At 38.9% G+C, this 25742-nt stretch overlaps 1 protein-coding gene and 1 long non-coding RNA gene across 2 annotated transcripts; both read right to left on the reverse strand.

Annotated features, from left to right (window-relative positions):
* Nucleotides 1–902: 902 nt before the first annotated feature.
* Nucleotides 903–2000, reverse strand: LOC311081321. The gene is made up of 4 exons (XR_014605852.1): nucleotides 1898–2000; nucleotides 1714–1823; nucleotides 1565–1630; nucleotides 903–1260 (listed from the first exon to the last, which is right to left on the reverse strand). It is a non-coding gene; the product is annotated as an uncharacterized lncRNA (long non-coding RNA).
* Nucleotides 2001–17420: 15420 nt separating this feature from the next.
* kcna1b (potassium voltage-gated channel, shaker-related subfamily, member 1b) lies at nucleotides 17421–22837 on the reverse strand. Its single transcript, XM_084111833.1, has 2 exons — nucleotides 22669–22837; nucleotides 17421–22045 (listed from the first exon to the last, which is right to left on the reverse strand). The coding sequence occupies exon 2, from the start codon at nucleotides 21802–21804 to the stop codon at nucleotides 20323–20325; it is 1482 nt and encodes a 493-aa protein (XP_083967959.1). The 5' UTR covers nucleotides 21805–22045; nucleotides 22669–22837; the 3' UTR covers nucleotides 17421–20322.
* Nucleotides 22838–25742: the final 2905 nt, after the last annotated feature.

Raw genomic sequence — 25742 nt, forward strand, 5'->3', positions numbered from 1 at the left:
CTGGGACCTTGGTTTCCAAATGAGATGCAACATTTGCTCTCATCAGAAAAGAGGACTTTGGTCCACTGTGCTTTATTAAATCCAGAGTCAACGCAGCCGTCTACCAGGACATTTTCAGAGCACTTCATGCTTCCTTCATTTTCCAGCAGGATTTGCACCTGCCCACACTGCCAAAAGAACCAAAACCTGGCTCAATGACCATGGTATTACTGTGTAATTACTGTGTGATTTCATGTAATATTCTAATTTTCTGGGATTTTGATTTTGTGGGTTTCATAAGCTATAAGCCATAATCATCAAAATTATAACAAATAAAGGCTTGAAATATCTCACTTTGCATGTAATGAGTCTATATAATATATTAGTTTCACCTGTTGAGTTGAATTCTTGAAATAAATCAACTTTTTGATGATATTCTAATTTTATGACCAGCACCTGTATACTGGCCCTGATAATCATCACAAATACTTACTGCTTGCTCCATTTCTGTAAATCCGTTTTTATGAATGAATGACTCTCACCCAGTTTTCTTCGTCAACAGCCGCATACACCACCTGCTGGTGAGGTCAACTAACAGCTATGGAGATTATTAATCAGTAATCTACTGCTATTCCTGCCATTCCCAGATGTCAAATGTTGAATTTTCTGTCGAATTTGAACCACTGAATTTGTGGAAGCGAATTTGTAAAGAGAATTTTTTTAATAATGAAAACATGTGTGAAATGTTTTGAATTGAAATATTCACATGTGGTACCTGCCATGCAGTATACCTTATTTTAAGTCTGACTACGCCACCCCCTGATGATGGGCAGGAGGAACCCCAACTCTTCCCGTGAATGCAGTGTGGCTAATAATACGTTTATCCCCGCAAAGGGACAGTCAACAAGAGGCAGAAATGTAAATGTATTCCAAAATTTATTACATTAGTACAAAAAGACAAAGTTATTTAAAACGAATCTTAAAAAAATACTGTGATAAATGACTGGTGGATTTTCCTCAATCTAGGAAGGTCGGATCAGCCAATGCAAAACCCCTGCTCAGGAGGCCCCTGGAGAGACAGAAACAGGAGACAGCAACCCAACACCAGTCGAAGCATGCAACACAACAAGCACTACACACTTAAGATCTTTATATACCACTACAAAATATCACACCGTGTTGTAGTTATAAGTACACACCAATACAGTGTCTCTCCCAGTGTGGTCCCCTGAAGAGAAGGGGCAAAGCATCAGTGTGGATCCGGCCTTGTACAAGTATAACCTACGCAAAAGACATAGTTAGAGAGGAGAATCACCAGCATAAATGGCAACACTTAGTCAAAATAAGAAATACTATAAATGTAGCACGAGTGGCAAAATTATGGATAACCCAAAAAAAAAAAAAAAAAAAAAAAAAAAAAAAAAAAAAAAAATCAAACAACAGGAAGCAATAAAGAAATGCCTATTAATTACAGGAAAACAGTGGCTGGCCTGGTCCCTTTTCAAAAGAAACCAAGCATGTTAGTTAACCTCATTAAACAGCATAACATAGTCAACTAAAACATAACTAGAAAATATAGGCCTACTTTTCAGTATGCTCAACTGTCCCACAGCGCATTAACACATGCAGAGAAAAGGTGAACGTTCCGTTGCTACAGACAGAGAAAGTCGTTAAAACATGTTTCAATGCAGGTATAAAACATTCAGTGGAAAATGTACATATTGAGGCATTTACCAGTGCAGCTCAGCAGCTCGAGTCACACTGGGGTGATCGCATAAATGTTAAAACTCCATTCAGCAGCCTGTGTCCTCCGTGAAGAGTAGACACGCGCCTCTAGAATTACCCTAATCAAATGAAATAAATAAGTATTAAAATTTACTGGCAGTGATTAAACATGCTCTGCAATGACCAATTTTACCTGCATGAAAAAGGGGGCCCAACTCACACAACAGTGTCTAGCATCAACACGAAAAGAGTCTGCCTTGCAGCCAGCAAACATTTATCACTTCCTGATTAGTCATGTGACCTTACAACAGATCACATGATTGAGTGAATGTGATGCAGCTGTGTTGTATGCCTGCCTGAGTAGATCCCCACACACAATTTAAATATACAACCATGTTGAATTTCAGCCCATAAAAATGCAAGCCCTAAAAATACAATGCATTAAAATGCAAGCAGGGTTAAGTAGTGCAATTCAACAAGCTTTTTTGTTTCAAAAACATTTGTCATTATTTTACTTCCATCGTCTAGTCTCAAAATTAACGGCTGAGAATGAGTAAAAAAGAACAGTATTTAAAATTTTTGGGTGAACGATCCCTTTAAAGCAATATAAAGAGGCATCCATACAACTAAACTACTTACTCGTAAGCGCTTTATCTCTGCAAATATAATGTGTTTATGAGTACTTGGAAATTAATATAGACCTAAGTATTTGTGTTTTTACATGAGTGTGAATTAAGTGTATTTCACAAGTTTGTTTGCCCATACAACCTTTAAGCTATCAAGTTTAAACGTATTTGGCTTGCTGTCCGCAGTGGAGGGGCTTGAGGAAGCAGTTTCAACTCGAGCTTAGATATACCCCTCTAACACTTCCTATAACACCCGATGTAGTCGTTACGTCATAAGAAGAATGGTCTTAGTCTCAGCCGTATCCGGGCCGTATCCAAACCAGATGTAGGACCTGCGCCTAGACACGACCACAATGCAGCTCTGAAGTGTCAACAAGACTATCCCCTGCAAAGGCCTCATCGACACGACAAAAGTTTTTTTGGTTTTTTTTTCACAACAATTTTTTTTTCCTCTGTACAGATGAAAATGTTATCAAAATGATTCCCGTTCACACGGATTCGTGGAAAAAACTAAAAACGCTATATTTTGCATGCCAGACAAGTAATTTCACGATGTCACTTTGGAAAGAAAGACTACATGGTACACATTAAAAACCGAATGCCTATAGACTAAACATGTAATAAGCATTTGCATGCCATCACTGTTTTCACAGATTCCCGTTTTTGAAGTTTACAGTACAATTCACGTTTTTGAAGTATCGTTTTCAAAACTCTATTTCAAAGTTTGCATTCCCTGGCCACCAAAACGCTGTTGTTGTGTAAATGAATGGCCAGAAAGCATTTTCTGTTTTCAGTTTAAAAACTGTGTCTCGTAAGCGGCAGTTATTAGTTAATAACTAATGACTTTTACAATGGAAATTAACTAATCAAAAGCTTCTTAAGCTGGACTATGACTTTCTTCTAGAGCTGCTGTACAGCCAGAACAATCTTTGTTGCATTAATTTCCTATTTTCACTGTAAAGCTGCTTTAAAACAATCTGTATTGTAAAAATTGCTATATAATTGAAGGTGACCTGACTTGACTCGACTTCACTCCTCCCGAAATTATGTTTAGGAACTTTAAAAATTAAAAATCCTCTATTCTATAAACCGCCCTTCCATGTACTGTTGATGTACTGTATTGAATCACCATAACATGGAGTCTTCCTCTGTCAGTGTGTATGTGAGAAGCATCTGTAGACACTTGAGGGCAAACACAGTTTTAGCTCTATCCATCTACACTCACTCATTATGTAATGTGCTCTCAATATAGGTCAGGTCTGAGGCAGAGGAATGCAGAGCTGCTAGCAATAGTTTTTAGCACTATTTGCAATTCTTCACTGTTGCCCATTCAGTTTGAAAGCATTGTTTAACTGTTTGTAACATGCAACTTTTACTATTTATGCAGTTTATAGTATGAATTGTATATTGTGCACAGTGTCCACATTTTCAAAATGAAAGCAAGAGGTCTAGGTTTGATTGGTTAGCATGATCCATTAAGCTTCTGGTATAGGTCAAAATTACACAATTGTGGTGAGAAAAAAGGCCTTTTATTTTTGTATTTTTATGATTTCAGCATGTATGCCATACATATTTGGTTGTATTAATGTTTTCCAAAGAGTTATTGTTTTAAAAGCTTCTTAAAAACACTTGAGTCATCCACTGCATGATGTCCTTGTTGCTGTTGCTCCAGAATTAGACAAATGCCAATTGCATGAATCTCGTTTGTCTTCAAACACATTTAAAGGTAAGGTAGGACATTTCAGTGCGGCTACCAATAGCAAGTTAGCTTTGAAAGCATTAGATCCCACCCTCCCTTCAGAGCGTCTCCAAAGCCACACCTCTTTCAAAACACATGAACACGCAGGTCGCACACTGCCGGAGCAGATTCAGCAAAGCGTCACGAAAGATGGCATTAAAATACCTCATGTCTCATGAAATGCCATAAGAGAATGACGCGATCCGGTGGCACTAATGAGCGCCGCACCGGCCTCATACATCACGTAGGAGCTACGGAAGCATAAAAGTAGGAGCGACAACAGTGTAAGAAAAAATTATGTGGACGTTGAAAATCTCAAAAATGAAGTTTATTACAGCATAGCACTAGCAAAGTACACAAAGCACCTTGGGTTCACCAGTGTCAGAATGAACGCAGATTAATCTCTGCTCAAACATTTTATACTGTATTACATCCGTCTTCCCTCTCAGCATGTAAATGAAGATCTGTCTTAAATGTAAATTGAAGATAACAATAAAAAATGTGATAGCCTTCTGTTCCCACATCTTCAATATTCTTTCAAATAAGAACAGACAAATGTTAAGGTGATAAGATTGTTTGAAATCCCTGTATTCAGGATGGTTCTTGATTGCCCGCTGCTGCTCCCACGCTATAAGTGATACCATATCACTCCACTTTACATAGTACTGAGATCGGAAGGAATTGTCTCTATGATAAATAAGCTCTTTTTAGGGAAGGAGCATATTTAAATGTAGACACTGGAGTTGAAGTTGGATCGGAGCAGACTATAAATCCTTACAACAGTGAAGGACGAGAGAGGACCAGGCCTGGACTATTTATGTTATGTTTTGTTCTGTGTGCGGCAGTCGTACATGAGGGGCGTGAGGGCGACTTTACTTTCGTTTTGTGTTTATGTATATATTTAAAGTCTTTAAATGTTCGCCGGTTCCTACCTCCCTCCCATAACAACATACCTCATTACACTGGTGCCGAAACCCGTGAGGAAGGAGGAACGTGCTGTCATGGAACCCTCGCCGCTGAGAGGAATCCGCGGTGTCATGAACATCTGCAGCCATGGACGCTCGAGGCGGTGGGCTGGAGTGATTGGGGATCCAAAACAATCTTTGTAGCATTCATTTTCTGTGAATCACTGTAAAGTTGCTTTGAAACAATCTGTATTGTAAAAAGCTCTATGTAAATAAAGGTGACTTGACTTGACATCCATTGCTATCAGGATGTGAAGAGAGTTTCAATCAGAATAACATGTGTTTATGAAAAAAATAGCCTACCCTACGTTTTCTTTTTTCACAAATGGATTATTAGTTGCATGTTCTCAATATGACACCCCTAGTAAAAAAAAAAAAAACTATACCAAAATCTATTTAAAATACATTTATTTCATACTAAGTATACTTTAAATCCATTAACATATTTATTGACATATCACTTAAGACTTAAGACTGATATGTAAGGGATAATGTACATCCAGTACAGATGTACATTATCCCGCTTATTACACAGCTACTTGCTACATAAGTAAATAATTAGACAGAAAATATTGATCTGAGTTGAAATATTTTATTAGGTCTTTAAGCGCAAAGCTTCCGCGGAGAGAACAGTTGCTAGCACGGCAAGTTCAAACTAGACGGACATTTCAGAGATACGGTATCGAGTCATACCCCTTATTACACAGCATTTTACCACATAAATAATTATGGAGATAAGAGATACTGATTTCAGATTAAACTGTATTTGGAGTATTTCTTTACTGCACAATGCACATTTCTTAATATTAAGCCTAAAATGTGTTAATCAGGATTGTATCTCTGTATAATATCAGTATTTAAATGCAAGATATTTAAAGTGAACCTTAAGTATACTTGCAATAGTTCCACTTTAGCACAATCAAGTATACTTGTTTATCTTTAGTTGGACTTCAGCACTACTTCTGCACAATTAAAGTGCATTAAGTACAAAATTAGTTGTTACAATTTAGCAGACTTTAAGTATACCTATTTAGTATACCAAAAGTATAATTGCAGGGTATTAAAGCTTTGGTTACGACTGTAACCTCGGTTCCCTGAAGATGGAACGAGACGCTGCGTCAGTTGATGCTGTGGAAACACTCTGCGTGTTTACGTCTTGAAGCACATATGAAATCAGTCCAATGGTGTGGTGAAATGTCAGAGGCGGGTGACGTCACGAACCAGGAAACTATAAAGCCTGCCCAACGCTAGCTTCTAATAGGCTGGAGTAAGGCACTGACAGGCACGTAGTAGATATAGCAGGGCGACGCAGAATCTTGTTCCCTCTTCAGTTAACCAAGGCGTTCCCTTAAAAGGGCACTCGCGCTGCGCTGATTGACGCTGTGGGAATGTCTATACCAACAAGTATAGCAAGAAGTGTCTGTCCTGTGTAAAAAAGTGAAGAGCAGCACTAGGACGAGAGCACCTGGGAACCTGGTGTAGAGTCCAGGTTCAGAGAGTAAAACTTTACGAATGTGTGCGGTGAGGACCAGCCTGGGGAAGCTGGTCATAGGGGGTTACAGCTAAACTGGCTAAATAGGGGAAGGACATACGGAGGAAGACAGAAGGCCTGCAGCATTATTGATCTAGCCATGTTAGTGGGGACCTTAGGAACGTAGCCTGGCCCAGGGTGAAGGAATGCCTTGACTAACCAGGTGCAAACTCCAGGCACGAAGGTGAACCTGACAGGGCTTGCAGATCACTTATCCTTTTAAGAAAAGTGATAGCGAGGAGGAACAAAGCTTTTAAGGTCTTTGTTTCCTTAATAGGCCTCCTCAATAGGCTTAAAGGTAGTGAGAACTCTAGCACTGTAGCAACAGGGCAGTTAACTGGGTCCAGCTAATGATCACTGCACCAAGGAGTGAACACTCTCCACTTCAGGGCATACAGTTTCCTCGTGGAGGCAGCTCTGGAGTGAAGTATGCTCTCAACAACCTCAGTTGAGAGACTAGAATCTACGAGCTGGGCCCCCTCAGAGGCCAGGCCCAAATATTCCACAGTTCTGGATGGGGGTGAAGAATCGAGCATCATTTACAGATATACTATGTTCGGATGGTGGTGAAAGAATCGTTCTGACGGGTAACTCCGGCGGAGGCCCGTCGAGAAGAGACACTAGATCTCCCCAACCCGAGAGAGAAGCATCTGTCGTTAGTATCTTGCGACGACAAGGAGCTCCTAACACGGGACCTTGGGACAGGAACCAAGGTTTCTTCCACATAAAGAATGAGAGGGCACGAAAGTAATGCTAGCCCTCTCTGAAGAGCGCCAGGCGGAATTGGAGTGTTTATATATATATATATATATTGTTTTATGGTGCTTAATTTAACCCCTTGTTTGGGTCTTAAATATAGACACCTTCTACCTTATTTTGTTTATTCTCAGGTTAGGTAAAGTCAGTCGAATTCGTTCTAAACAATAAGTATAAAAATTTCCATACTTACAATTCAGTCGAAAGACTGCTCCGTGGTTTAGTTCAGCTCAATATTTTGTAAAACAGAGATTTAAGGCAAGCGAGCTTCTTAATTTCAATTATATGTATTTTTTATTAAATACAGGTTAACTAGTTTACATAAACGGTACTAATATATAAAATAAAAATAAAAGTAAATCAAAACCAAATAATTTACAAGCTTTCATCTTCATGAGGCGCAATGGCAAGGCATCTAACACCGGAGAGGCCGTCCTTGGTGAATCAGCGTCTAACTGGACATGTCATTCCAGCTCTTTTAAAGTCCATCAACTTTTGGACATCTTCAGGAATCTCCTCCTGGAAACTCCCTAAAACTTGTTCATTGGTCATCCTCTCCTGGAAACCCCCTAGGACTTGGTTATAAAGCCCTTGTCTCTCCAGCCTCCTTCTGGACCTTTTCTTCATCGCTGTATCTTCTGCATCTCGTCCGCAACACATAGACGGTAATGTTTGCATTTTTCTTCTTTCTTTGGTAAAGCTCTTTCTAATACATTTTCAATTCCTCTCTACTTTGCCATTTGCTTAATAAATGCTTACAACATTCAGTGTGGTCTGTTTTTCTTTATGAAATCATCTTCTCAATAAATGACTTTACATCACCAATTGCAGTGTCTCTTTTTTATAAACCATTTTCTCAATAAATGACTTTACAAACAACAGTTGTGGTGTCTTTTATATAAACCAATAAAACAATTTATCAAAACATGTCTCAGTGTCTTTTATATAAACCAATAAAACAAATTATAAAAACATGTCTCAGTGTTTCTATAAACCAGATTCAAGAGTTTCTTATAAAACTCTTTATAGTGCTTTTCTTCATAATAAGGTTTATTATAAAAACCTTTTACATTGTTTCTATATAATAAGGTTTCTTATAAAAACCTTATACAGTGTTTTTCTTAATAATAAGGTTTCTTATAAAAACCTTATAAAGTGTTTTTCTTAATAATAAGGTTTCTTATAAAAACCTTATAAAGTGTTTTTCTTAATAATAAGGTTTCTTATAAAAACCTTATAAAGTGTTTTTCTTAATAATAAGGTTTCTTATAAAAACCTTATACAGTGTTTTTCTTAATAATAAGGTTTCTTATAAAAACCTTATAAAGTGTTTTTCTTATACAACACTTTTCTTACACAAAGTTACAATTATACTTAATACCCTATTAGAAGCCTATATATTATGTGGCATTACTCATAACAGAATAAATTGCATATTTCACACAACAATATATATATATATATATATATATATATATATATATATATATATATATATACTGTATATATATAGGGGGTGCTTCCATTGCAGACACTCCAATTCCAACATTAAAAATGCTACAATCAACCCAGAAGATTATTCTGATTGTTTTTTTACTTTTCTCCTTTTTCCAGCATGCCTAGGCAGTGGAAACATAAGACAGACAGGGGTGTCCCTGCAGAAATTCTGAGAAATGCTGCAATTGAAGTCAAGGAAATCAGTGAGATCAGTTGCTCAGGCCCATTCCATCTGTCATGTTGCACTGTACAGATATTGTAAAGCCTCACAGAAGCCAAGATCAGAGGGCTTATCGATGACTTAATCTCTGCAGCCCAAAAACCCAAAACATTATCAATAAATTATTCAAATGTTTGGACAGTCTCCTTCTGTTTTTTCATGACACACTCATAATCTTGACAGTTGCCGGTGACTGTGAAAAGCTTTATGCGTGCATTTGAGCGCTGATTAGGCTATGTGTAATAAAGGCTAATTTTTATGATTTATGAATGGCTTATTCATGTACAAGCACGATTATTCGGCTAACCGCTTAAATGAATGACCATTAGTCAACTAGAAAAATCTTTAGTCGAGGGCAGCCCTAGTTGTCAGAGAGTCTTTAGTGAGGCACAGGAGGAACTCTTGACTGATTATTTGAAGGAAGCAGTGGACCTGTACAATAGATTAACAAGATAGGACTTAATTAAAAAATGTGTTACTTGTATGTTTAAGGAAAATATTTCACTCCACAATTATTGTCCCCACTATGAAGAGGTAGAGGCCAATAGATTTTCTGCTATGGTTGTTGTGGCTTGTTTATCACTGATTGCCCAAGGGGTCATACATCATTCATGAGGATAACATGTTTACTGTTGACTTGCTTTTAGGTCAAGAAGTTTGCATACCAGTTGGCAGTGGACAGTAAATGTAAATACCCCCAGTCATGGGCTGAGAAATACATGGCAGGATACTGGTTTTCAGGCTTCATGAAACCTGCGTGTCAACCAAACTAGTGTCAAGAACTAGATTGGGGGACATCGGAGGGGACCCTACCTCTTACGAGGTATTGGAGTCTCGATCTCAGCATCGAGATGGTCATCTTCCCGCAGTGGGTGCATGACTCATCCACGAACGCTACCTCAGCCTGCTTATGACCCAGACACGAGAGAATGTGGAATGACATCTTGACAAAGACGCAAGCACAGCCGTGTTACTCTTTCATAATGGAAAAGCTCTTTTGTGTTGAGGTGCACAGTGGTAGATCGCCTGCACGGCATGCAGAGAAGGCTCTTTTTGTGCCGAGTTTCTCACTAACGTGATCACACCAACACAGGGACTGTTCCGGGTTTCTGAAGACCACAGTCGTAGATGAAAAGCAGAGCTGAATCAACCAATAAACATTCGGCTCCAAAGCGAAAGCTTAGTGAGTGTCTCTCTGCACGCTTCCTATATACCCGCAGCAAGGGGCGTGGTTTGCGATGCAAATCTCACTTGCCAATGTCCATTGGCTGTTTCTGTTAACACTCGAAGGTGATAGGTCTCTCAGGCACGATCCCCATTCGTCAGTCACTGACGTAATGCGTAGTGACTGACTGAATGGGAACCACTAGCCACAGTGGCTGGTGAGCTAAAAAGTTAATGCCAAGCCCTCAGAGGGGTAGATTGTAACAACAGAACTCTTTGTATTTGACATTAACTCACATAATCTTGTGATTGTTTAGTACATGTCCAAGTTGTTTGATTTGTAATAGACAAATGTGGCTTGCTTGTATCAAAGTTTGAGAGATCTAACACTTATATAATTGTTCAAACCAATATGTTGAATACATTTACATTTACATTTAGTCATTTAGCAGATGCTTTTATCCAAAGCGACTTACAAATTAGGACTAAATTAAGCGAGTCATCATGAAGAGGCAAAAACAACGCAAGAAGTGCTCAAAATACGAAGTTCAGGCATTATTCAGAGTAGCATAAGCCCGATAAGTGAGGTTTTAAAGGGAAAGGGAAGGTTTTTTTTTTTTTGGTTTTTTTTTTTATGAGGTTAAGTGCTCACGGAAGAGATGGGTTTTCAGTTGTCTTTTGAATGTTGTCAGGGATTCTGCATTCCGGATGAGGGTGGGGAGAGCGTTCCACCAGCATGGAACTGTGAATGAGAATGTTCTGGAAAGTGATTTTGTGGCTTTCTGTGATGGAATCACGAGACGTCGCTCTTTGACCGATCGTAGGCTTCTGGTAGGGATGTAGACTCGTAGGAGTGAGTGAAAGTAGGAGGGAGCTGAGCCTGTGATAGATCTGTAAGCAAGCGTCAATGCCTTGAACTTGATGCGAGCAGCGAGAGGTAGCCAGTGCAGAGAGATGAACAGAGGAGTGACGTGGGCCCTCTTGGGCTCGTTGAAGACAAGATGAGCTGAAGCATTCTGAATCATTTGTAGAGGTTTAGTTGCACATGATGGAAGTCCGGCCAGAAGAGCATTGCAGTAGTCAAGCCTAGAAATGACCAGGGCCTGGACGAGAAGTTGTGTTGCATGCTCAGTAAGGAAAGGCCTGATCTTCCTGATGTTGTGCAGTGCAAACCTGCATGATCGAGCTGTCTTTGAAATGTGATCTGTGAAGGTCAGCTGGTCATCAAATGTTACTCCAAGATTTCTGACCGACCTTGATGGGGTGATTGATGATGATTCTAGCTGGATAGTGAAGTTGTGCTGTAGAGACGGATTGGCAGGGAGGATGAGAAGCTCAGTCTTTGCCAGGTTAAGCTGCAGGTGATGTTCCTTCATCCATGTCGAGATGTCCGCCAGGCAGCATGAGATCCGTGCAGCTACTGTGGGATCATCTGGTTGAAATGAGAGGAAGAGCTGTGTGTCATCAGCATAGCAGTGGTAGGAGAAACCATGTGCCTGTATGATGTGTCCCAGTGATGTGGTGTAGATGGAGAAGAGGAGGGGACCAAGAACTGAACCCTGGGGAACCCCTGTGGTCAGTTGATGTGCTCTGGATACCTCGCCTCTCCATGCGACCCTGAAGGACCTACCTGTGAGATAGGACTCGAACCAGTGGAGTGAAGTTCCTGTGATGCCCAGAGATGAGAGGCTGGACATAAGGATCTGATGATTCACAGTGTCGAAGGCAGCAGACAGATCCAGGAGAATGAGGACTGAAGATTTGGAAGCAGCTTTTGCGATCCGTAGGGCTTCTGTGACCGACAGTAATGCAGTCTCAGTTGAATGCCCTTTTTTGAAGCCGGATTGGTTGACATCCAGCTGGTTGTTTAGAGACAAGAAGGATGTTACTTGGTTGAAAACAGCTCTTTCAAGTGTTTTCGCAATGAATGGTAGGAGAGAGATAGGTCTGTAATTCTCTACAGATGATGTGTTTAGTGTTGGTTTTTTAAGCAGTGGAGTAACCCGAGCCTGCTTGAATGCTGTAGGGAAAGTGCCAGTATGTAGGGATGAGTTGATGATGTGTGTGAGTGCTGGTAGAAGTGTGGGAGAGATGGCTTGTAGAAGGTGTGAGGGGATGGGGTCTAGAGGGCAGGTGGTAGGATGACTGGAGAGAAGAAGTGTAGATACTTCTTCCTCGGTTAGCGGAGAAAAGGAGGACAGAGGGATATTGGCTGTGGAAGGGGTCAGACTGGGTTCCTGTGTGTGTGGAGCTGTGAACTGACTGCTGATAGTTGTTGTTTTGTTGGTGAAAGGATTTCAGGAGTTAAAGAGGAGGTGGGTGGTGGTGGAGGTGGACAGAGGAGAGAGTTGAATGTCTTGAAGAGTGATCATGTGTTGGAGGAGCTGTTGATCTTGTTGTGGAAGTATGAAGATTTTGCAGCATGAACATCAACAGAAAAGGAAGAGAGGAGAGATTTATACATACTCAGGTCGGATGTGTCTTTTGATTTGCGCCATTTCCTCTCCGCTGCCCTGAGTTCGGTCCGGTGTTCACGAAGAACCTCAGATAACCAGGGGTTGGAGGGAGTAGCGCGTGCTGGCCTGGAGGAGAGAGGGCAGATATTGTCTAGAGAAGAGGTTAGAGTGGAGCATAAGGTATCCGTTGCGGTATTCACATCCGGAGATGAGAATTGTGAGGGTGGGGGAAGAGAAGAGGATGGCAGAGGAAAGATGGGAGGGAGAAAGTGAGCGCAGGTTTCGCCTGAAAGTGACTGGTGGTGGGGTTGGAGGTGCAGGGGTAGAGAGTTGTAGACTGAAAGTAATGAGGAAATTATCTGAAACATGGAGAGGTCTCACCAAAATGTTGTCTGTGATGCAGTTGCGTGTGTAAACCAGGTCCAGTTGGTTGCCTGATTTGTGAGTTCCTGTGGTGATGAGTCGTTTGAGATCGAAAGAGGAAAATGATTCTTAATATTTATTTAAGGCATTTAAGACATTAAGACATTTATTTTATTTTATTTATTATTATTTGCATTTATGTTGTCTTCTCTGTCTTTCAGATATAATAAATATTATAATAAATATAATTTAATATTTCACAATATTTATTTTAATATATATAGCATGTCCATGCAAAGCTTTAGAAACAAATTGTAGAATTTCCGAATCAACACGGAACTTGTAAAAAAACTGTAAAAAAAAATCAAGTCCATTCAGCATTTTATGTCATGCAGACATTCAAACAGACTAGACACAGAACAGCTGTTATTTTTAACAGGAAAATAAAGCTGAGTGTCATTGACATAGAAATGATATGTTGTGTTTCTGAATAATATGACCTAGGGGAAGCATATATATCGTAAAAAGAAGAGGACCCAAATTGGAACCCTGCGGAACAATATAAGAGATTTGAGCATGAGATGAGAAACATTTCCCTACTACACTTCAGCACATGTCCCTGAAACCCAGCTACATTATCATGCCCAGCTACATTAAGTATTTGTTAAAGGATTTCATGATCAAATGCTGCTAGTTTGTCATTCATGTGTAAGAATCATTTGCATGTAACCCAAAGATGCTGAAAATACAGAATCACTGCTCTGAAGAAATTGACTGCTCAAATCAAAAATGCTTTTCCATTACCTCAATAGATGTATGAAGATGTTCTGTAGCTGTATAGCTATTCAAATATAAGGTGACTTCCATGTTTTAATCAAGCCAAATAGGCTGATGTTTAAGGTTTTGAGGGTTAAAGTTACCCCAAAGCATACCTACAGTGTAAAGTCTCATGTGAACAGCTTTCTTTGTGCGCACTGGCTCATGTGATGTCATTTGTTCTGTTGGCCTCAATCTAAACACTTTCACCTGGCCTTCCCACCAGGCTAATGTTACATCAGTAATTAGCATGTCTCATCTCCTCTACCTGCCTTCAGCAACAGCTCAGTTTCACTCCCAGCGGGTCACGCACAAGTTTGACCTCTGTGTGTGTGCAAGTACAAGGGCCGCATGCCACTGATCAAAAAGATACAAGTCCCTCAGGTTTCAACTGAAGACATAATAGTAATAGTTTATGTTGTGTGAATTATAGCAAGACTACAACACCCATACACTTTAAATTAAGCAATCTGTTTCTATTACTATTTTAAAAGTCATGTAATTTTTGTTTAGTCTTATTCACATATTCCTGGGAAGAAAACAAGTCTGTCACACCTGTATAACATGCCTGATACCATCCAAGACTAAAAAATATCATTGAATGATCCTATGGCGTGTATATCTCATCTTCTCCCAAATACAATTTTTATAGATATTTGAGTGCTCTGAGAGGTGAAAAGGTCAGAACACTGAAGGCTTTGAGACTTGTTGGAAAGTCCAATTGCTCTCTGAAAGAATATACATATTTTATTACCTGATGAATCCAAGTGGAAACAGGACACCAGCTTCACACATCTTCACATGACTTGGCTCAGCTAGCGAATGTAAAAAAAAGTCTTGTAATCTCTTAAACTCTTTAGATATTTCACAAAGCTGTAAAATAAATGTAATTACACCATGAATACATTTGTAAATGTACAGAATCTGTTGCAACTACTGCTTATTAAATGTAATTAGCAAGTGTGCTATGTATACATAAAATGATGTTTCTTGTTTCCCTTTTTATCTTGTTAGATCCGGATACATTTGAAAATGGCGTTTTCATTTAAAAAAATAGAAAACACACGTGATCATTGTCATCTGTGAATATGTCCAATCATGAAACAGCTGTGTTGTCATCAGAGCTTGTGCGGCCGAGCTTGCGCAGTGCCTGACCCAGATGGCTCATATTGTTTTGAGAAGTAATTCTGAGCCCACCTAACTGATCCATGCACAGCAATCATTCTCACAAACCATTGCTGATGTCAGAGATGGCAGACTTACAAACTCTGTGGAACTTTCCAGATCTCCACTCTTCTTCAGGTCACATCCAGTGTGATAACATGAACGTGTACGATGGAAAATGAAACCTGAGGAGTTATTGAAGACTGCTCTGCTGAAAAAAATCCAGTACTGCTGGTCAACCAGGTGTGTTTTGCGTGCTGGGACCAACATGGGATGTTGGTTGCTGATGGGAAGTGGGAGTGCTGATGGACCAACTACACCAGCTCAGTTTTGCTTGAGAACAGCATGACTATAACAGCTCTGAGCAGTTTCCCTCGGTGTAGAGGTCTTTTTGGTGGACTTACTTTCCATGGATTTTATCTGCGTTTAAAGGTTGTGATTGGAACCATGTGTAAATACACAAGTTTCAATGTTTAATGTAACATAATTAAGTTTTACAAGGTTACGAGACGAGTTCCTCTGCTTGAATCAAAGCTGTACCATTGGATCAATCCATCAATCAATCAATCAATCAATCAATCCAACAATTGTTGTCAGGTTAGATTATACAAGGGGGAAGTTTGGGGGACAAAGCCCATTCACAAGGGTTTGGTTTCACAAAGATCAGCTCACTGATTTCCACCCGAACAATGGAGAAATGGAAGTACTCTCAATAATTGAACAGACCGGTGGTGTTACGCAACAGGCCTTACGAGTGGGCTGCCAGAGGGAAGGGCAGCGAAGCGAAAGAGAGGCTGATCCAGGGGACGGGTGCCTGGGAGTGTGTGGGAAGAAGGTCTGTGGAAAGATTTCAAATATAAGTGTAAATTGCTGCTATAGGGACACATCTTGTCACCAAGGTCATTACGGTGCTTTCTGTAGCCCTGTGATTTCACAAGTTAAGACATCAGTGACTATGCTCTCCTCCTGCTGTGCTTCCCCATATGTGAACATATGTCGGCATAAAAGACGCTGTATTTTTAGCCTAGTCTACAATAAGTCCCAGAATGCCTGTGGTAGCGAGCTTTTAGTCAGTGCATTCACGTTAGGTTGTGCACCTCTCGCACACACGCTCGTTCTCCCCTGTAGGCATTCAGGCCCCAGTTTCATCGTTCTGTGGCTGAATCACTAGCTCTTCACTCCCTCTCCTCTTTTCTGCCTACCTCTCCTTCTTTTTTTCACTCTCATTTTTAGTCTTTCTCTCTCTCTCTCACCCTCTTCTCTTCAGGTCTGTATATTTTTCACTGCTTCTCTCCTCCCACGCCAACCTCACATGCACAGAGCTCAAAGGCTCTGCCAAACTGTCCTTCTTCTTAAACCATGTGCATGCATACACTCCTCAATAGAAAATACACACCAGATTGCTTTTGATTGTACTGGCTATTAAAGGTAGTAAAAATAACAAGTGGACCATTATTAGTCTCTGCATTTGCCCTTTGCATTTGATGCTCATATATATATATATATATATTACATCATTTTAGTGGATAAACATACAATCAATCAATCAATATTTGTTGAAAATGTAATAGGTGTAATACCTGTATTGTGATGTAGAAACCTGAAAAGATGAGTTCATCCAAAGACATGCTCAAAATCATGACATTTTTCACATTTTTGTACCAAACCTCACTTGTCTGACTAACAGTTTACCATTTGTAACCGGTCCCACTCGACCTGGTGAAGGAGTCTCAAACCCTAGTCAATTATTCACTACAGAAAGCGAAAGTAAAAACTGACCACTGCATTAATGTCACAGATTCTTTCAGAGACGATGAGCCCTGAATCTACTTCAACATGCTGATAACGGTGGGTATATAGGCCTTACTGTCTCAATTTATTTTCTTAATATTTCTCTTGTGGCCCACATGTTGTGAAAAAACGAGAAGTATTAAGTGTTGAACAAGTTGCTTTTGAAATGAGGAGTAAGCTAATCTAACATCTTTTTATTATCATTGTAGCTCATCGTTATGCGATGATGCGCTATGAAATTATTGCAGGGCAAATTAATTGTAATATTAATTTAATAATAAAAGTAGCCTTATAATAATAATTTAATACATTAATTGGAAATGCTAAAACTTGATATGGCCGATATGCTTTTGACGATATCTCTGGCTTTCGTTGACATCGCAAAATATCGTCCACAACCAAATGCAAACTGGCATTCAGATCTGCCTTCATTTATTTAGCAACGCCCAACTTCCTACAATACAATCAATTCCCGAGGGATGAAATCAAATCCCGCCCTACATTTTTCTCATTCCAGAAGCCATTTCACTCGGATACGTCACAACAGACTATCGCAACATCCGCTTTGTGCCCTTTAAACTTTTGAAATGGAACAGAAATAACAACTCTTTTTTGAGGCATTGAGGGATTTTAATTATTTTTATTTATCAATGTGAATCCTTGAAGCTTTTCATTTATTCTAAAGTTTGAGTTGAAATGAATTTAGAAAAACATTCTTTAAAAACTGTAAAAAAAAAAGTGATTTAAAATGGTCATAGTGTCAATGTTATAGAATACATCTTATCAGCACATAAATAGTCAACACATATTAAAAGTATGCCAACCACCCAAAAAACAATGAAGTGATTTGATTATTTAAGAATAAAAAAAAGAAGCTTTTCCCAGCATTTGCATGATTCATGTCAGAGCAACATAAGCCCAGAGCTGCCTGCATGCATAATATCAAAGTGCTTTAGTTTCATTTATGGCATAACACTTATATGGCAAGCCCAACATGGAAACCAGGCTTTGTTTTTAAAAAGAAGCCATTTAATACAGAAATGCTTATGAATTCACCAGCATAAGGTATGTTTTGCGATAATAACCAGCTGCAGAACCGCAGAGCCATACAGCAGTCTGAGGACAGCAGCGCCAGGCCAGCAGTCTCAGACCGGTGTTGGTGTGGAGCTTAAAGCATCATTTAGGGTAGGTTCAGTGGGTTCATTCATTAAGGTAGAGCTTATAGATATAGTGAAGTGTGGGTTTAGTGGTTGGGGCGGGATATGCGATCGTCAGCACCACTCAAACTTCAGGTCTGACACTGCTGTCCTAAGACTGCTGTGACGTGTGGTTCTGCAGTTAGATATATCCCCTGTTTTGCACCAGCTAGACCAGCACTATACCAACTCTAACCAGCATAAACCAGCCAGGACCAACATGGAATTCATGCTGGATTTTTCAGCAGTGATGTAGTGATACCAAACCATTCCATCTTCAAAAAAAAAAAAAATCAAAATAATGCTGACAAAGTTAGAAGCCTGGATGATTATGTAAATACACAGAATAATTCCCACACATTATAAAGATTCAGAACCCTGTTAACTTGTTTCTATTTTTTTTATCCATTCTATATCACAGATGGTAAATTAGAATTTGATTTACTGTAACATAATATATTGACAAATTTTAATTATTGCCATTTTTACTTCCATATTCATAATCTACATAAATTACATGAAAAACTCTTTTTTGGTCCACTGTTTTGTATTATATTTTATTCTTTATTGTTTTATATAAACGTGAGTGTTTCTTAAAATGCAGACATCTATATTCACAGTAAATAAACACCACTCTGGCATGTATTTCTTTTACAGACTTGTTGTCAGACTTTTACATCACAGTTGTGATGTTTAGTATTTAAGTGAATATAATAAATGCCCCAAAGAACGAATTAAAGGGTTGTAAAACACCTATGCTGGTTAAGGTGCTTAACACACATCCTTAGCGTGGACAAATCAACAGATTTATTAGTCTTCATTTATTAGTACTTTTATGTCATTCTCGTTGCTAAACCTATAAATACATAAATTCTCATTAAAGTGCATTCGATTTCAAAAGACAACATGTACACTCAAATTAAAGGTTTTCTTTTTAGACCGCAACTCACATTGATATACGGATATTAAAGTAATGGCAGTTTCTACCAGTTACAGTCCCTGATGCAGACCTGTGCGTATTATACAGCACTATTAGCGCTTGTGTTTTGCATCACTCAGAATCGTCTAATTGCTTTAAACAAAAACTGTGTACTATTTCTAAACTTTGTTTGTAATTCTAGTTTTGTGGACTTATTTTAAATGCAAGTGTTTCACTTCTATTGCATACTCACATTGCCCCAACTCGCTAAACCCACAGGACAGGATAATTTGACTGGATATGAAGTTGTGCATTCACATATGCATGACCACACTGAGGTAGATCCAAAGAAACAAATGAGCAAAAAACAGCCATTGCAAAAGAATACATAAAGATGAAAAACATGTTTCATACTTCTTTGAAAGCAATGTCTGATGCAGCAAGATGTACTTAATTCTATTTTATGTACAAGGATGTTGAGGGACCATGTCCTGATATTCAATCCCAGCAGCTCTGGAATATCCCTCGGCACATCATATGCTTAAGATTTGCAAATGTTTTACAGTAACTATTGCATGTAGAGACACTCTATGTCAGTTAGAGGACTGAAGGCACTATTAAATTATTTATTTAAATAATAATTAAATATGTAATCATAATGTATTAAATATAATATATATTTCAACATAATTATTACAATTATTTTATATAGATAAATAAATCGAATGATTAATTAAGCATAGTGTTGAATATGTACATTTAAAAAGCTTTAACAAATGAAGTTATACTTTTAAAAATGTAATACTGCCTGGAACAGATTTTACATAGTTTGTTTTTAAAGATGTTTAAGAAAGTTGTGCTTATAATGGGCAGTGGTTGGTGTCCAAGAGAGTCGTACTGTCGGCTTGGCTATGAGTGATGATGTTCATATTAATGTCATGTATTATTAAAGCAAGATACATAGTACCATATCAAACAGACCTCAACGTTTCATAAAACATGCCATGATCTGCATAATTAATCAACATTCAGTTTGCAAATGACTTAAAGTAGCCTAAAATTAGCAAATAAATGATGAACATACGGTACAAAAAAGTAATTGTTCTACATGCAAATGTAATTTTTGCAAATGAGTCACTGAATAACTAATAATATTTTGGGGTAAGGTGCATTTATATATCCAAGTACTCTAACCATCCGATTAATAGTTATTCTGTCTTTTACTTATTGGTGTCCATAGGCATATTTTAGACTACCATTCTGTTCTTCAAACAGAATCGAAGCAATTCTTGTGGACTTGAGATCAAACATACGCAATGAAATAATACATTATCAGAGGCCCAGTTTAAGCATTCTGATATATGAATAGACTACAATATGTACAGTCTTGTAATGGCCTAGAATTACACTGGAAATCTATACATCTGTGAGACGCTTCCCTTTATTTACACAGTTCTGATTCGCAACTGTGCAGTTCCCAGTTCGCAGGTTCGCCTCTCGAAAATTATCAATGCTGTTATTGAGGTCATCGTCAATCTCCATGTATTCTGACTTGCTGACAACAGACGAGCTGCGACGACTGGAGTTGGAGTCGGACGCGATGTTCGGGTTGCTCACTGTGAGGAGCTGTGCCTGTTCATCTCCTTCGGTTTCTCTGTGATAGAAATAGTTAAAGTTGGACACAATCACAGGCACTGGAAGCGCAATCGTTAGCACTCCAGCAATGGCACATAGAGAGCCTACTATCTTGCCCCCAATCGTAACAGGGTACATGTCTCCATACCCCACGGTTGTCATCGAAACCACCGCCCACCAGAAAGCGTCTGGGATACTTGTGAAGAAGGAATCCTTCTCTTCGGCCTCGGCAAAATACACCGCGCTGGAAAACAAGATTACGCCGATGAAAAGGAAAAAGATGAGAAGTCCTAGCTCACGCATGCTAGCTTTCAGAGTCTGGCCCAAGATCTGAAGCCCCTTGGAGTGTCTGGACAGCTTAAATATCCGAAACACCCTAACCAAGCGGATAACCCTGAGAATGGCTAGAGACGTGGCCTGCTCTCCTCCACCCTTCACCTCCTTTCCACCATCAGGATCCTCTGCCAACTCCGTTCCGAGCGTTATGAAATATGGAATGATGGACACTATGTCGATCGTGTTCATCATGTTTTTGAAGAAGGCAGGTTTACTTGGGCAAGCGAAAAAACGGACAATCAACTCAAAAGAAAACCAAATGATGCAGAGTGTCTCCACGACAAAGAACGGATCGGTAAAAATATTTGGTTTGTAGTAAAATGTGCTGTTGCCTATCACCTGGAGCCGTCCATGTGGATCCTCTTTCAACTCTGGTAAAGTCTCCAAGCAAAATATGACAATAGAAATGAGAATAACCATGACGGAGACAATCGCAATCCCTCTGGCAGGTCCTGAGCTCTCAGGATGCTCAAACAGCAGCCAAATCTGTCTCTGAAACTCATTCTCCGGCAGGGGGCGCTCTTCCTCACGAATAAAGCCCTCATCCTCTCGAAATTTTTCCATAGCTTCTTCTCCAAGCTCATAAAACTTTATTTCCTCAGAGAACATATCCAAGGGTACATTGACGGGTCTTCTTAACCTCCCCCCTGACTGATAGTAGTAGAGTATGGCATCAAAACTTGGGCGGTTTCTGTCAAAGAAGTACTCGTTCCTTAAAGGGTCAAAGTAGCGCATCCTTTTTTTGGGGTTGCCTAGTAGGGTCTCTGGGAACTGGGCAAGCGTCTTGAGTTGTGTCTCAAAGCGCAGCCCTGAGATGTTTATGACCACCCGCTCACAGCACTCGGGGGAATACTGCGAGTCCTGCGGTTGCCCCTGCAGAGTGGAGGACGTCTCGTCTATATTATCTCCAGCAACCACCACAGTCATCCTGGAGATCAAACTCGCAGTACTGGATGGCAGTGGATGTTCAGGTGGGTTGAGTACGCATCCAATGCCCTGCAGTTTGAATAGTCAATGACCCAACAGGACATCCAGCATCATGTTCCACCAAATGTCGACCATCTCCATGTCCAATGGAGCTCTGCATCTACTTCATAGTCAGCCAGAAAATTATGGGGAGTAATGGGATACCTCAGATACCATGACAGAGATGTAATATGTCCTGTACCTAGATAAAATAAAAAAAATCCACAGGGAAGTGATAAGAAATTTCTACTGATGCTAAAGTATATTTTGAATCATATTCAAAAATAAAATAAAAGGTTTTTCAGAACACAAAGTTCCCAACAGGACCATCACGATTTGTCAGTCTAAGAAAATATCAGATTGTAAACATCTTTGATCAGTGAATTTCTTCAGTCTACTAGCAAGATATTCTAATACAATGCACATAACATTCTGGTTAAGACTGCACAATAATATTTAATACGATTCTAAGGATCAAATAAGATCTGATTGGGTGAAATGAATTTGAAATGGACTTGCTTGTCAAATAGATTTCCAAGTGTCCTGAAAGCAAGTTTAACCCTACAGAAGCAGACAGAACATTTCCTCTTGTGAGACAGCTATGTAGAGAACATATGCTCTTGCTCTTGTATATACACACACATACTCAAAACATGCAATATGGTTCTTCATCAATATAATTTATTTTATTTTTTTAACTAGCTCTCAGCAAATATCAGGACACTATTTGCCAATATGATTATTATTCATTTATAACAAAGAGAATGAGAGTGATACCAAATGATGCCAATGGGGATGTTATAAAATGACTGTCTTTGTACTTACGTGGGCAGTCAGATTGAGGAACAGTGCAGGAAAGATCTGCGCAAAACCTCCTATGTGTAATTAAAAATAGATCTCACATTACAGCCTCACATTCATACAGCAAGAATAAAATACATCCACAATACACATCCTACTGCCGTCAGACAACAGCAAACTTGCAGTGCTCCTCAAAGCGGTGCAGCAGAACAGTGGAGACACATACAAAGAGAGAGCGAGAGAGAGAGAGAGAGAGGGAGGGAGGGTGAGCGAGGGAGAGAGAGTGAGTGGGTGAGTGAGTGAGTGGATGTGTAATGCGCAATGCAGACAGACTCCAGTATGTTGCCAAATGTCCTTTTCCACACATCAGATGGGACACACTACAGCTGAAGGAGAAATTCCTGTTTAAATGGTATTTGTTTCTATCATTAGTGTATCTTTTTGTTCACAAATTGCCATAAAAACAGATTAACATGTATATACTAATAAAGTTAAATATATGAATGCACTAATTTGCATGCAACCTCAAACCAGAATTCTACTCTTTTGGTATTTTATTTAGAGTAAAAATGTTCATTTAAATTCAACAGTATTCTATTAACATTTTTTGGAGCATTGAGCAGACTTAATGTGTATTCGAGGCATAAACACTTTAAAAATGTGCTATATCTAAATTAAAACAATGATTCAATAAAATATTATTTAATATGATTCAAGCAATCTGATGTCATTTTCTTCCACCAACAAAGGTACATTTAAAGGGTTGGATGAAGTAAAAAATAACTGCACTTGCATTTTCAAACCTGTGACCTTGGCTTTGCTAGCACAATGATCTACTTATTTTGCTCATATTTACATACAAATTGTGCAATAAATCAGGGCCTATTCGTGTTTAACATATCTTGACATCTGTGTCTCCAACTGATATTTAAATCAGATTGCAAATAATTCACCTGAGATTTGTGGTGGTTGATCATGTTAGAGTTTTCTGCATTAGATTGCATTTAGATGCCTTTTCATGTAAAAATGGGAACCAGTATCTGTTTGGTCAAAGCATCATTGAGATGTACAATGTGGAGACTGTAGCTCTGTGAATATCATCCAGTCCTCAGTAGACAGCGCAATCGCTCTCGGTACAAGAGATCAACACAATTCTCCATGGCAACCAGGAGTTAGTAAAAGAGTGAGGAGAGGAGGAGGGAAAACAGGAAAAAGGTTTATACACCGCTGCTGTCACTACAGCACAAACAACAAACCTCACACTCATTTACAGTGTAAAATAAAATGTAATTTCTTCATTTCATTTCAGCAGTTTGTGTAGATAAAATTTGCTACTATGAAACTGTATTGTGTATAGGTTGTCATTATATTGGTCACTGATCACCATGTTGTTGTTTTCTTTTCTTTGAAAAGTCCACTGGAAAGGTTGCAGAATCTGATTTCAGCAAAGGCAACATGATCCTGGATAACATTTTTGTTGATCCTAAAACAACATTCCAATCAACCAATCAGATTTGAGGGACAAGTTTACAGTTTATGTCAAGTTTAGGCTTACAACCAAGGTTTCCATCGTTTTTATGTTTAGGGGTGGATGTGTTGATCCAGGATCAACAAAATATGTTGACCAGGAACATGTCTAGGTCCAAGGTTTTTGCAAAGGTCCAAAAGAAGAAATGAAGATAAGACATATAAATACTTAAGGAGTATGGCAAAAATAGAGAAGAATAAAAGTCCTGTTTTAATCAATTATTTTGTTTTTGTGTAGCTATAACCTATTTTGCTATATCATCCTTTTGACATGAACAGTTTTCAGATGCCGAATGGCAGTTGTTCATCAGTACCTCCTTTTTCCTGGTTATAGCCCACTCTTCAAAGTGTACATTAAATAATGTTTGGGGAAGTTAAAGCAGAAATCAACATTTAAAAGAAGTAAACAACTTTAAGTAATAAGACATTTCAGTTCAGTTTCAATAGTTGAGTGAGTATAAGAGCAGTTATGCCACATCTATATTGTGGTCCAACAGAGTTCTCTTTTCATCTGAACATTTTATTATTATTATTTTTTTGTAATTATATATATATATATATATATATATATATATATATATACACACAAAATATAAAAACATATATATATATATGTATATATATATATATACACACAAAATATAAAAACATATATATATATATATATATATATATATATATAATTGACCATACATACATACAAAAAAGGAGAATTTGGGGAAAATTTGCTTAAATGTCATGAAAATACTTAATATTCAGCAATATACATATCGAATTTGGGGTTAAATTTGACCTGTTCATGTACTTGCTGTTGCTTGGTAGCAGTTTGTATTGTGAAAAGCACTACACATAAAAAATAAAATAAAAAATGCATTGGATTTAATTCAAGGTCAGACTGCATTAAAGAGCACCTCCCCACAAAACTCACTCCTGTTATCTGACCATGCTGTGCTTTCTTCAAGAATGATAAACCCATTATGACCTTTCATAAAGTACTAGAACATGTTTTTACAGGGATCAAGCAGATACTCTAATTTCCCCCTCCCCCCAAAAAAGAGCAATTATTTCAGCTGCAGCTTTATGAATAAACCAATGGAATGTAATTAAACGTAGATTCAGGAATACTCTCACGACCGAGTGTACATGAAACAAATTCCTCAGAGTATTTCTCGTGTGGAAACCTGCTGATGTGGACCCTCTGCTTTTTGCCTAGCAACAGTCGCTAGTGTACTACACGTCTCTGACAGCCCTGTTCCTCATTTCATTTCAAGGGATCCTCCTCAGAGATCATTTCATTTTGAAAGGGTGATCACATTTACGTGAACGCTCTTGAGGATAATGGGTCCTGTTCGTAAACTCCCACAGATCCCCTCACACAAACAAGATCTGCGAGCAGCATTTAGCTTCCCCGCATTCGTTTCAGCAGAAGGACAGCTGAGGAGAGGTGCAGTCTTCCAGTATGAATGTAGCACCCCTCCTCCACTCTCATTCATGAATGCACCGGGCCGTTATATAACACTTGTGCTCTATTTAAAAGAACCGTAGCAATGAAGATGGGCAAGAGACTCACG

The sequence above is a fragment of the Abramis brama genome, assembly GCF_963993115.1.
Source record: "Abramis brama genome assembly, chromosome: 4".
In the NCBI taxonomy this organism is placed as follows: Eukaryota; Metazoa; Chordata; class Actinopteri; order Cypriniformes; family Leuciscidae; genus Abramis; species Abramis brama.

What these genes read in the sequence shown, in the direction of transcription:
- kcna1b (XM_084111833.1), bottom strand. Translation starts at nt 21,804, where the DNA reads ATGACTGTGGTGGTTGCTGGAGATAATATAGACGAGACGTCCTCCACT.